Raw genomic sequence first — 13774 nt, forward strand, 5'->3', positions numbered from 1 at the left:
CCAGAAAGCCCAAATTGTTAGCTGGAACAGCCACAACAGGGGTTATTTGGTCCCAGTGGGGCAGAAGTTCACTGACAGTGAGGAGGTGCTCGTAGAACTATGGCCTTTAAGGGGCTGTGTTAGGGATGGAACGGCACCATGCACTTCATAGCCCTTCAGTGGTAAGCCCCTGCCCCTGCAGGGGATCTTGTTTATATTTTAGGTAACGGGTCCCCATAACTTTCCTCTTGCATCAATGGCAGAGACTTCCTTCTCGTTCACTCACCAGTCCATCCCCAGATGCACCAGAGGGACAAGGGTGCTTAAGCCCATCAGGCAACAGCTACAAATGCTTAAACCAGTCTGCCTCTCTGGAAATAGCATCAAGCCCCTGTTCTCATCAGTACCCTTCCCTCCTGGAGCCAACCCTCCCAAGGCTTCCTGCTGCCCCTAGCTAGGAATAAGCCTGAGGCAGGAGTGAAAGGGGGGAGATACCAAGAGCAGACACCTTCCCCTCCCTCCCACCCCCAGTCCCCATGGGAGGAATGCAGGTAATCAATGGCTACCTTCCCCTCAGCACCAGCATGCCAATTGTTAGTGTTTCCTGATAAAGTGGAAGGAAATAAATTCATTGTAAAAAATTTAGGAAGGTCTGATCTCAGGAGCACAGCTCTGGAGGGGGCTCTCAGAGGCCTAGCTCTGTTATCCCTCAACTAGCCAAGAGAGACAGCAGAAATATGCATGAAAGTGCGGCCCGCAAGCGTGAGCACCAGCTTCCATCATCAGCTTCAGCTGTCCGGGCTGTACGCCCCTTCCATCCACACGCATGCCAGGCCTACAGGGATCATTCCGCAGTCCTCCCTACCTGAGTGTGATTAGTGAAGGTGGGGTGGCTAAATGTTCCTCTGGGCTAGGTTGGGGCTAAGGAGAAAGGGAGTGCTTAGCCAATGGGATGGAGGTTGCTAGATGTCCCTGTTATTGGGTATGGAGAAGGCAGTGCCCCTCTGAAGCATGTCAGTGGTGATTGCCGCATGCCCCTCTTCTCCCGGGCATAAGAAATGGTGAGTGCCCCTCCTGCTGTGGATGCTGGAGGCATCGGTACCAATGGAGGAAGGCAATGGGATGCTGTTGATTCCATTTGCAGGTGGCCTTTAGGGTTTTCCTTGTTGGATGTGCAAGGCCAGTCCATCACTAGGTGATACCCTTTCCATGATTCCCCGAATTATACACTAGATAAAAGGGTAGCCCAGGCCCCAACCATTCTGCACCATGGTACCATCCCAGGTACTGTGGCAGCACTCAGCCACTGATGCTGACACATAGCTCCTTCACCCGGCCATCTTGCCTGGTCTTTCTAGCAGTGCTTTTTGTCCTGGGCTTCTTGACGGTTATGCTGATGACCCTGGCTATCATGCTGAGGCCCCCCATTTCCAACCCCAGTCCTATGAACAACTGGAAGCCACGGTGGAGGAGCCTGGGTGAGCCACACATCCCACCCGAGTACATCCTCATTAAAGACAGGTGAGTCTGTCCGCATGCTGGGACTCCACTAGCTCTGGAGCTTACAAATAGAGGCCTGCAGGATAGAGTGCAAGAGCAATAGAGGAAACAGGCTTCTTACTGCACAGGCCAGATGGGGTGCTAATCCCTGTTGCCCTTTGGCACTGCGCTCCTGTCCAACATCACAGTCTGATGGCTCCTCAACTCCACAGAGATGAAACTTCTCTGCTTCCCCACAGGGTGGTGGTTTCCCATATTGCACTCCAGAGCGCTCCCATTCTCATCTCCACTGGCATCCCCTGCACGCTGCCATCACCTCACTCTTTTTGCATGAATCCCTTTGCCTGGTTCTCTGCTCCATACCCCTCTTACTCCAGAATCAACAAGAAAAACGTTAATCTAGCGTCTGAACTGGACTGGTGACACTGCAGCTGCTGCTGCTACTAGGAGCCTGCACTGGCTTGTGAGTGGGTGTGTGGAGCGTGTGTGTACTGCTCCACCCATGGATATGCATCACACTCTCTTTTTCTCCCTCCAGCCTTCAGTTCTATGAAGCCCTCGGTCCCCAGGGTTCTGGAAGAGGAGCTGATGGTGGAGAGAAAGGAGTTATCCATGGTCCAGGTAAAGCCCTTTATCAAAGGCCAGACTCTCTCCTTTTGATTTGTTCATACTCATTCCCACCAACTCTGTTTTGTTCTGTTCTCATTTGTGTACCACGCCCATACCATAGTATCCCAGTGCCTGCACACTTGGAAACTCATGCTGATGCCCATACATTTGTGGTCACACACTCACTCAGGCTGCGATGCACTGACGCTCAGAGACACAAACATTTCATAGGTTCCTCCTTCCATTCAAACATTTTCTCTCTCCCAAGTGCGGGTCAGGAGCCTGCCAGCTGTGTAATGGGTTTAAGAGTCCCCCCCGGCCTCAAACTGAGGAGGCTAACTGCCCTCAGGGTATCTGAGGTGAGGGAGAGATGCACAACATTAATAAGCAAAGCCAAGCTCCTGGAAAATGAGGGCCCTGTATTCTGCTGTTGGCTCATATGTTCTCTGAGTGCCCAGCAACCTACAGTCTTTCTTCCCCTCTTTCAGTGACAACATCTCAGAGGTGATGGGCTCAAGGTGTGGTTCATGCTAATGCAATAAGCTCAGGGCCCAGCAGGTGGCACCATCTACTGGCTCTGGGAACTGTTGTGCTGTAAAAAACTAAAACTAAGAGCCGAACAGGACACAATGGGCTGTGAGAAGATTCCATATTCTGTTCAGCAAAGGTCCCTTAAGTTCTAAAAAACCAGCACCTGGTGTCTGTGCTCTCTGCCTGTCCTTTTACTGGCTCCTGTTCTAAGAGAGACAGGATGGCTTTGTCATTTCCACTGCCACACAGGTCCTTGGATCCATGCATTCATTCTTTCACATCTCCTAAAAAACAATAATAAATATATTTTTAGCATGATTCCATCTAGGCGCTGCATCAACAGTCCGAACATACTAATATGCAAAAGCTGCTGTGGTATAAACCGCACAACCCCAATGGTAATATCAGAGAATGAATGACATTTAGCACTTAACTGGCACTTTTCAGCCACAGGTCTCAAAGCGCATTACAAAGGCTGGTCTCTTTTAACTTGTGGGAGAGATCAGCAGAATAAGACACATGCAGGAGATGTGACTTAAGGACACACGGGATGTACAGGGCTGAGTTATGAAACGACTGTAGCTGGCCGTTTATGCATTCCTTCTGCACTCCCTCTGAGACTGGGTTTCTGTTCTCCAAACAAGGAAAGGCCAGTGGTGGTGAATCCAATGAGCTTTGTAAAATAAACGTGCGATTCATCGGAACATCACAGCTCTCCTCTCACATACAAAAGTATCTGACTACATCACCCGTATCCACAGATCCATGAGGGTCTCCCTTTTCATTTCAGAAGACAGATCCACTGCGGGTTCTTAGTTATTAGAACCCTCAAAGCACTTTATCCAGGCACCCTCACGGTGGGCTTTATCTTTCTCTGATCCATTCCCTCCAGGTCTCTAGCATCAGTTCTGACCCTCACAGTCTTGCCATTGTTAGGTAAAGGCCTTCTGTTCTGCAGCCACTTGCAGCTCCAGCCATGTGCAACAGCCTCCCTGTATCTTCTGCCGCATCGACTCTCCTCTCCTTTCCTCCTCCACACCACACTTCTCTCTCCCGCATTACCCTTTATTGCACTCTGTGAAGCATGCTGGGATTGGTATTAAAGACCTGGCCCAAAATGAAATGGTGTATCATGAGATCATAGCCACTTAGAGATTCAGCTGATGACTCTCAAGGAGAGAAATATCTTCAGGCCTTTCAGTCAACAATGGGAAATGAGAGGTACTTTGTGTTTCAGGTGAGCAGCCCGCACTGAGGGACCTGGAAGATTTCAGCGTCCGCACCCTATATGATAAACTGGAGGACCAAAACCTTCACCTGGCTTCTCAGATGGCAAAACACAGGATGGATGTGTTGGCCTTTTACAGGGGGATCTGCCAGAGGATCCAGGGGCTGATGGTCAGTATGGAGAGGAGCTTAAGGGAGGGGATCTCAGAACCTTGGAACTTGTAGCATACATAGTTTACGGGGTAGGAATTTACTCAGCATAGCTGCTGTGTCTGAGGAGTCCCAGTAGCAGCAATGGCCAGAGAGACATGCAGCTGGGCAAGAGATTCCATCCTTCTGCGCTCATCTCATTGTGGTTAGCGATGCCTTTGTTACCTCTACATAGGCTAGACTGCAGCAGCATGCTCTACCTGGAGCTACCCTTGAAAGGCTACCAGATGCAGCATACAGCTGTCCGCTCTGTGAGCAGGGCAGACCAGCAGGAACATATCACTCTGCACCGGCTACCAGTCCACTTCTGGGTGAAGATCAGGGAGCTAGTGACTACAGAGCCTGGAAGTGCCCAGAGCCCACCTCTCTCAGGCAAATGCTTCCCCTTCCACTTCCATGTAGCTGGAGTCCCTTGGGTGCCAAACGGCATTTCCTGGCTTTCACTTCTGGAATTTGCTCCCAGTGGAAATACCTCTGAGCCTGATCTTGGCTAAATAATAGTGCAGTATTGGATGAAACTCTTTGCTCCAGCTTTTTGCTACCTGTGGGCTCTGGATCCCTGGTACTTAGCCTATTAGCTAGATTTTCAGCGTCTGTTAGGCCTGGTCTGCGCTGGAAAGTTGTACCAGCAAAACTGATCCATTTTTGGCACAGTCTTATGGTTGTCCACCCTTACTTCTGTCCCCGAACAACAACACCCTCTGCTTTTACAGGCATTTCTGCTCCCTTTGGGGAGAGACATGAGCCTCCTGCCAGTATAGTTTTGTTAGCACAGTGGCAGTATGGACACACACATAACTATACCGGTATAAGCGGTCCTCTGGCTGCAATCCCACAATGCAACATTCCTTTCAGCAGTGACCTGTCAAGTAGCACTTTGGAACTTGGCTGCCCCACGTCACGGTGATCAGAAGCGCAGCTTATTTTATATGCCCAGTGTGGTTTCCATAGCCACAAATGTTTCTGGTACCTGCTTCATTTTTGCTGAAAGCTAAGCTCCTTGCTCTGAGTCTCATGCTACTGCCTGGTCCAGGAGAGAGGTGCTGGATTTATTTGCACTGTACAGACAAGAACATGGGCTGGCAGTTTTAGTTCTGCAAGGGGCTGCACTGCATTTGCTCCCTAAGGGCTCTACAGAGCATTTGGGCACAGCCATGGGGCTTCTGGAATCCTTTCTGGAGCTTCCCAGTGTTCAGGAGATGCACACCCACTGCTGCCCCTGTCATTTGGGATACAGAATACTCTTGGAGTCTTATTCTAAGCCAAACAAAGCTCACCTGATACTACAGTGTTCTTATAAATGCATGTGATCTAGGGTCAAATTCTGCCCTGGGATGCCAGCATGGGACCTGCATGTGAAGGTGGCATTTCGCCCGTGGTGTCTGTGTGCTTGGTTGGAGAGGCTGGGAAAGGGAGGAGTGAATACAAGAGAGGTAAAGCATGATGCTGCTGCTCTCTGTAACTAGGACATGGTGCAAACTCTGGACTCTGATGGGCTGAAAGACCTCACCAAGCAAAGCATCTCTGTGCATAGAACCCATTGGAGCACCCAGGCAGCCATGGGCATTGGGCAACATGACGAAGTGACCAGCAGAGACTTTCAAGCAATGGGCCACACAGGTGAGAGAACCAGAGTGGAGGGAAGGGAGCAGTAGTCATTGGATGGCAGGTAGTGCTCCATGAGCCATCCACAGCATGATTAGGAAAGGCATGGTTCATGTAAATGGGGAGAAGAGACAACTCAATATCCCAGCTTTCCATGTCACTGCAAGTCACAATTCCCATAGGAATTGATGGCAGCTCCTTAGGTGAGTTCCTTTGGGGAAGAGACCTACCAAACAGGATGAAATCAAAAGAGTCCTACAGAAATGTAATCGTATTCTATAGACATTACTGTAAACCTTAAGAAATTCAATAGGGAATTATCAACTTTTTCCATTAGCTTTATTGGATCCAACCTATAGGATTCCATAGCAGAGCTATAATTCTCTATTAAATTCTATGGAATGGCATAAGATATGTTATAATTCTCCATTCAATTCCACAGAGTTCTAATTTTGAGAGACCCTCAGATATTAGCCCTATTACATTCTAATCTGTAGGACTCTTCCACAAGGGCTGGAGATGAGATGCACTGGTTGCACAGTGTTACAGACAGGTATTAAGAACATAAGAATGGCCATACTGGGTCAGACCAAAGGTCCATCTAGCCCAGTATCCTGTCTTCCGACACTGGCCAGTGCCAGACGCTTCAGGGAATGAACAAAACAGGACAATTAGCGAGTGATCCATCCCCAATCGTCCAGTCCCAGCTTCTGGTAGTCAGAGGCTTTGGGATACCCAGACCACGGGGTTGTGTCTCTGACTGTCTTAGTTAAAAGCCATTGATGGACCTATTCTCTATGAACCTATTGCCATCAGCAGCGGTTTGGATTCATAAAGCTCAAGTCAAGCCTGGAACTAGGCTGTCTCCTGAGCTCCCTTTCAAATGAGATGTAAAACTGAGACTCTACTAAGGTTGTTAGTCCAAACCTCAGTGCCCCAGTCAGATCCCAGCTCCGTTAACTCCACTGAGCTTCTGTACATTCTCCCAGTAGTGTAAATACAGCATTCTTAGCTTCCTGTCCTAAACTACCATGCACTTATAAACCACGGCCACATTGGCTGCACGTCAGTAGTGGATAAATGAGACTTGTGTATAGGTTTTAAAGCACTTGGGAATGAGTGGGGCTTGATAAATGTGTGGAACCATCCTTGATTATTGCTGTTGCTGAATTCATTAGGTGCTGAGTGGCGGGAGGCAACTGAATTAATGAAAGCTCTGAAAATCCTGCTTGGTAAAGTCCATTGTGGGAAGACGATTGTGAAGCAAGAGCCAGCACAGCATGTACAGGGACAGGATGGGACAGCAGAATCCAGCCTGGCCAGTCAAAGGAAAGCAGAAGCAGAGCGAGGGCAGGTGAAGAACAGCTGACCCAAAATGGACCTCTGTATTATTCCCAATGACTCGTGTCTCTGTCTTTGACACTTGGCCCTTGTTTGTCCTACAGGATCCTGGCGGGCTCCAGGAGCATGGACGCTCCAATAGGAAAGGCCCCTTTGTCACTTGCGAAGAACTAGGTAAGAGCCATGGGTTCAGCTGTGGACACGGTAACAATTCAGGGGGTGCTGTAAGAGGTTGCTTTGATAGATACTTGGTTAAAATAATCACCAGAGTGTCTGGGTAGCAACACTTTTTTTCTTTTTTTAATTTTCTTTGGACATTTTATAATTACTATTTACAGGGAGGTCTTTTTATGTTGGTGGTAAGGTGAAGGAGCATTTCCCAGTAAGCTCCCATTACACACCAGTCCAAGACAGGCCCTACAGCAAATGGACCCTCGCCCCCAGTGCATAGAACAATACTGTGGTGGGGGAAAATCCACAACAGTCCTAGCCATTTTGCAGCCATGTACTCAGCAACCACCTCCTGTGAAAGATTTTGGGTGCTGCTCCATTGATCAGCCACTAGGTGGATGCTGTCTGGAGAACCGGACACCACAGTTGCCCACTTTTTCACGCAGTAAATAAGCACCCCGACTTTCACAATAAGCCAAAAATCAAGCTAATCCCATTTCAAAACAAGGCCAAAACAAGCCAACCCCTAAGAACCCCCACGCTCTATGTGACTAGATCCCCCCGGTGTGCAGTCTGGGACTGTGGTGGGCCTGCAGTGCACTCCTGACTCCCCCACTCGCCTCTGCTTGCCGGGAGCCAATCAAAAAAAAAAAAAAAAAAGAAGACGACGGCGCAGCAACAAGCTACAACAAGCAACAAGCTAAAAAGTAGCCAACAAGCAACTCACAAGCCAATTAAGCCAAAAACAAGACCAATTTCTGCGATTTTTTTGTGGGTTTGGCATGTCCACTGGACACCATCTAGATGGAGGAGCATCAGCTCCATGATTCTCTTACCACCTGGGGCTCAGGAGAAGCATTCTCTCTAGGCACTACAGTTCTTGCATGTGGCAATGTGTTATGCAGTAACTGCCCACCTGCCCAGCCATCTGCATGAAGCCACCTCCTTTCTCCAGGCCTGGAGGTGCTTTTCTAGCTGACATGCCATGTCTGTGTTTCCCAGGGCTAGGTCCTCAGCCTGGTAGGGCCACACTGGCCTGTCTGACTGAGCTTGAGGTGGAGAGTCTAATGGCAACTTCCCCCCTCACCAGGACCCTGCGTGAGATCAGGCAGGCTTTGGAGAAGCAGCAGCAGTGTCCTGTTGTTTCTGCTGCAGGTAATGAAGCAAAATTCCTCTTGAGTGTCCTGCAGCCTGTGCCCCTTGAGGTGCAGAATGCAAACATATAGGATTGATGTCGGGGGGAGGAATCATTAATTACCAAGTCCACTCTACATTTGTGCCCAGATGAGTGACTCTTACGTAGTCTTATACATAAAATATCTCCGCAGTTCATTAACTAGTTTAATATGAGTCAGAGCTGGTGGATTGACCTCCTTGGAGAATGAAGTCCTCTGTTGATCCACAGGTTCAGCATAGGTATGAGAAGGGCAAGCTTCCCTGGCAGTGTGCCTCAATCCTGGCCAGGAAAGATGAGAGGGAAAGTCAGCCTCTGGGGCCCATTTACGACTAGGTCTCTATGCTGAAAATGACAGTAAGAGTGACAGTGCTTAGGTGAGACTGAGGATACCTCTCCTCTGGGGACTGGACATGTCTGAGGCAAGCTGCCAAACCTGAAGATACAGGGAGCCTTCAATCATGGCTAGATGGGTGGGAATGGGAAGTATCACCATGTGACAGTTTGTATATGGAGACCACAAAAGCGTGGCTTGGCAGCGGATACTGGGCTCACTTGCCCCAGCCTGCTTTAAAGAACCCAACAGTTTATAATGGCATAATCCTTTGTGCAGGGTGCCATTACACCTACACTCTGTGCATCCCCAGAAAGTATCTCTATGGAAGCCTGTGATAATGGGAAGGAAATAGCTTGCAGAATTGTAGCTTATTGTGGAGAATTTCACAGAGGAAGGAGGAGAGCTGTGGATAGTGGAGGGATGGTGCTAGTTTACAGGTGGAGGACATCCCCAGGGAGCAAGAAATGGTATTGGTTGACAGAGGGAAGAAGACCGCTCCAGGGAGCAGGGAATGATGCTAGATTGCTTACCTGAATTCCTGTGTCTTTTCTTTTCCAGAGGCATATTTGAGTGACAGTTCTCCAAGGTCCACCAGGAATTCACTGATCACCACAGATCTGGCCAGCTTGTCCCCTCGCCAGTTTGTTGTTTACCGCTTTGGCTGCACTGTGATTCGCCTGCTAAGCAGGGCCTGCTCCCACCCAGCTGTGGTACTCATGTTGGCTCAGACAGTCCCAGACCAAAGTTACCAAAGGGTCCAAGAGGCTCTCCAAAGCCCTGGAGATTCCTACTATGATGCTACCAACAGGTTCCTGTATATATGTTCAGCACGCCTGGAGAATGCCGGGGAATTTATAGCCATCCTGTTGAATGCCATGGCATGGATCAAAGCAGGTATGAGTGCCAGCAATCAATGGGAGCAGGGTGTCTGCTATTTATACTCTATCTGTGACTCAGCAGGTGAGGAACAGGTTCTTTTATAGGCATGTCTTCATAGCCCCAATAATTTCTTTGTTGCTTGGTAAGAGTTTGCTGTCTGGGAAAAGTTTGGTTTTCTTTGCTCCTGGACACAGCTCTATCTAGAGTCCTGCAGTGCTGCTCTACGTGACATCACTTGTGTTATTTCCTTTCTCCAGATCCTTCGGCCCTTTCTGGCCTGGATACTGTGTCCCAAAACTAGGAACAGAGGAGTAACTTCAAAGGCCCTGGGCACTCTCCAGCAGTAGGATCACAGCCCAGTACAAGGGAGGCTTTCACTGAGTGTTTGAATCCTTTGAGAGCCAGGTCTCCGGCTGTTAAAATTATAATTATAATTTGTATTAACATGGTGCCCAGTCATGGACCAGAACCCCATTGTACTAGGTGCTGCACAAATTCAACATGATAGTCCCTGCCCCAAAGACCCTACAGTCTAAATAAATCTTGGAGTCAATGGAGCTATGCTGATTTTCACCAGCTGAGGATTTAGCCTTGATTTCACTCTTATTTTCTATCCCTTTGCAAGCTTCAGAACTGATGAGTGAACAGGTCTGTTCTTTAAAGGTGTTTGCACAATTTTTTCCATAGCTCCAACGCCTGACTATCATTACATCACTGCAGAAAGCAGCTAGTGGTGTTTATGCGACACAGTGGATCATTGGCAAGAGAAAGAGAGCATGCATCTACCCTGTAATTTACTATGCAAATCACACAACAAGGAAATGTCCGCCCATCACATGCAGAGCTTTGGAATTCAGTGATGCTTCAGAGCCACTTTCTATAAATTTAGCTAATGAGTTTTAGCAGTCTCTGTGCTGCTTTTGAGCTACTGATCTGAAACCAATGGAGCTGAATCCCAAAGCTCCTAGATCATCCCCAATCTCAAGATTCTCCCCTCTGGTCACTGAACGTAATTACGCTTTTGTTTATATCTATATATATGTAGAAAATAGGTCTAGGTGTATGCTAGATGGGTTGTACATGTCCAAGGATAGTGAAAGTAGCATACATTTGCTAGCTGGGTTGGCAGGCTGCTGAGTATCCAGGTTGATTCCTTTAATTAACTTTAGGATAGCATCATCATCAATCCAAGTTAGACATTCCCCATAAAGAAACATGGCTGGTGGTTTTTCCATATACCGGCGGCCAGAGGGGTTGTCTCAGGACTCTGAGTATCAGGTTTGAAATGTCTGGAACTATAGGTTCAAATACCATTAAGCTCAGCTCAGCCCTTCATCCTTCTGACCAACATGGAGTTTGCCTTAAAAGCCAAGGTCCCATCTTCCTGATGTGGACATCCAGGACTTGCTTCTCTTTTGTGAGAATAGAAGCAAGCCCTAAAGATCTCATGGCACTTTTTGTAGGAATAGGGGTTTGTCCCAATGTCCTTGGTGAACCTTGTTCTCCCAAAACTACAGCTTGTCTTTGGTTTGTTGATTACCCCCTTGCATCACTGGAAGGCGGCTACACATATAGGGCCAGATTTTCAATGGTGATGGGCGCCTACCACCACAACTGCAGTCCTCAGCATCCCTGAAAATCAGACCTATAGAGTGTAGGACATACTTTGAATTCCATTGGAACACAATGTATTACACACGTACAATGTTACTGTGGCATTCTGAACATTATACTGTCAGATTGACCAACTTCATCCTTGCCATTACAATGTGTAATTCTGTTTTTGCAATGAGGCGTGGATTTGTGTTTATTTCTCTCTCTCTCTCTCTCTCTCTTTCTTTGTTTAATCTCTTGCTAATTAGCATTAGTAAAGGAGAAGGAAGTTATTGTTTCTAGTTGTAGCTGTCCTGTGGTTCCACCAGACACAGTCCCTTTGACACTATCAGCCTGTCTACTGTGGGGATTTGTTCTACAAATTCTTACTGATTTTAAACCTGGGTCACATAAACTAGTTGTAAAACCCAACTGCAGTGTTTGGGGAAACTTCCTCAGTGTGTATGGAGACCCTGTGTCTCTCACTGTCATCCTCCATTCTTTCTAAAACTGTTTCTACTGGACAGATGCTTTGGTTACTTTTGCCTTTGCTGCTATTTTGTCTGCTACCATGTGCACTCAGTGGAGAGGCTATTTAATGGCTAACGAGGTTACACGTTTGGATTAAAAGGACTCTGATCGCTAAAGATGAGTGGTGTGAATGGGGTCTGACTCTGTCTACTTTTGTCTTTCTCCAGGATCGACAGCAGCTGCCAGTGCTCATTCTTGCTTTCAGATAGAACTCAACAGAGGCATCACAGCTCTGGCCAATGCCTTTTTCCAGTGTTCCTGGGGAGCAGTAGAGAAGGTAGTTGAGATTATGTGACTTCCATTAGTGGCAGTGAAAATCACACATGCAGATCAAGGGGACAGTGGATTAGAGCAGTGTGAAATGTGCTCCAATACAGCCAAAATTTGCCTGGTTTAGCTGGGTTTGTTGCAAATTCAAATTTCATGCAAGGTTTGTTAATGCATTAAGGAACCTCCTGAGCATACCTGGGGCTGATTGATGGTTTTGATGTGGATTCATTACACTTTAGTGGGTTTACGTGGTATCAGCACCAAGCTCGGAGGTGCTGCTGAGTTTCACTTTTAACAACCCAAAAGTGAAACATGGGAAGCATGAACCTCAAACTTCAGGGGGAGTCTATACTCTGCTCTCATTCCACATCCAAAGTGCCCTTTGATCTCAGGGATGAATAGTGATCCACAGTACAGAGCAGAGAATAGAAATTTACCCTTAGTCTACAAAGCTTAAAGAATGCCTTCTTCAGATGAGTGGCCTTCTACCTTCCCTAGTATTTGCTTTGTATGTGGAGTAGAACCAGACACACAATAAAACCTCAGGTCTGAAGTCTCCTAAACCATGGGGATTGTTCAAATTCTAGATCTGGATCTGAACTTAGTGGTGTATGTCCATTGCTAGTTTAGATAAAGAACCTCTGAACGGCAAAAAGAAAAGGAGTACTTGTGGCACCTTAGAGACTAACCAATTTATTTGAGCATGAGCTTTCGTGAGCTACAGCTCACTTCATCGGATGCATACCGTGGAAACTGCAGCAGACTTTATATACACACAGAGAATATGAAACAATACCTCCTCCCACCCCACTGTCCTGCTGGTAATAGCTTATCTAAAGTGATCATCAAGTTGGGCCATTTCCAGCACAAATCCAGGTTTTCTCACCCTCCACCCCCCCACACAAATTCACCTGGATTTGTGCTGGAAATGGCCCAACTTGATGATCACTTTAGATAAGCTATTACCAGCATGACAGTGGGGTGGGAGGAGGTATTGTTTCATATTCTCTGTGTGTATATAAAGTCTGCTGCAGTTTCCACGGTATGCATCCGATGAAGTGAGCTGTAGCTCACGAAAGCTCATGCTCAAATAAATTGGTTAGTCTCTAAGGTGCCACAAGTACTCCTTTTCTTTTTGCGAATACAGACTAACACGGCTGTTACTCTGAATGGCAATAATTCTGCAATGAGAGGCAGCAATCCTCATCAGGTTAGTTAGTTAATTTCCCTGCAGGACTTTTGCAGTATACAGTGTGATCACAGAAGAAACGTTGCTCTTTTGATTGACCCTCTGGTGTTTACACTGTTGTTTCCTTACTCTTGGTGCTCATTTTAGGATCCTGCAGAAGACAAACCATCCACATGCTTTGACTCCCAGACAATATTTGAAGAACTTCTGAGCATCCGAATGTCACCAGATCCCCAATTCCTTGAGAAATCCCAACATGAGAGGTACTGGAGATCAACACACAGTTAAAAACAATTATGAGCCATATCAACTGGGAGGAAGAATTGAATCAGAAAAATGTGGATGATAATCGGGAGCTGTTTAAGAACACTTTACTAGATGGCGCAAAAGACACAATTCCACAGTCAAGGAAAAAGGCTTTTTTGGTTAAAAAAACAACCTAATTTAGAGGGGAAGTAAAGGCAGCTAGCTAGAGAGATAGAGAGATAATTGACAAAAGGGAAAACTCATAGTAGTGAACATAAATCAGAAGTTAGGAATTGTGGAAACAAATTTTAAGGGAAGGGACACAAGGAGAAATCTATGGCCAGCAGAGTTAAGGACAATAAGAAGAGGTTTGGGTGGGTTT

At 47.2% G+C, this 13774-nt stretch overlaps 1 protein-coding gene across 4 annotated transcripts in view; it reads left to right on the forward strand.

Annotated features, from left to right (window-relative positions):
• Positions 1-13774, forward strand: part of LOC140901666 (uncharacterized) — a 41080-nt gene that overhangs the window by 16033 nt on the left and 11273 nt on the right. For all 4 annotated transcript variants that reach the window (XM_073320905.2, XM_078849884.1, XM_078849885.1 and 1 more), the window contains 10 exons: positions 1338-1500; positions 2018-2100; positions 3857-4017; positions 5523-5676; positions 6840-7015; positions 7107-7176; positions 8176-8328; positions 9243-9578; positions 11855-11964; positions 13294-13409. In XM_073320905.2, the coding sequence (XP_073177006.2) occupies positions 1338-1500; positions 2018-2100; positions 3857-4017; positions 5523-5676; positions 6840-7015; positions 7107-7176; positions 8176-8328; positions 9243-9578; positions 11855-11964; positions 13294-13409 (1522 nt within the window). The remainder of the gene's footprint in view (positions 1-1337; positions 1501-2017; positions 2101-3856; positions 4018-5522; positions 5677-6839; positions 7016-7106; positions 7177-8175; positions 8329-9242; positions 9579-11854; positions 11965-13293; positions 13410-13774) is intronic.

This window comes from Lepidochelys kempii, chromosome 22, assembly GCF_965140285.1.
Source record: "Lepidochelys kempii isolate rLepKem1 chromosome 22, rLepKem1.hap1, whole genome shotgun sequence".
In the NCBI taxonomy this organism is placed as follows: domain Eukaryota; kingdom Metazoa; phylum Chordata; order Testudines; family Cheloniidae; genus Lepidochelys; species Lepidochelys kempii.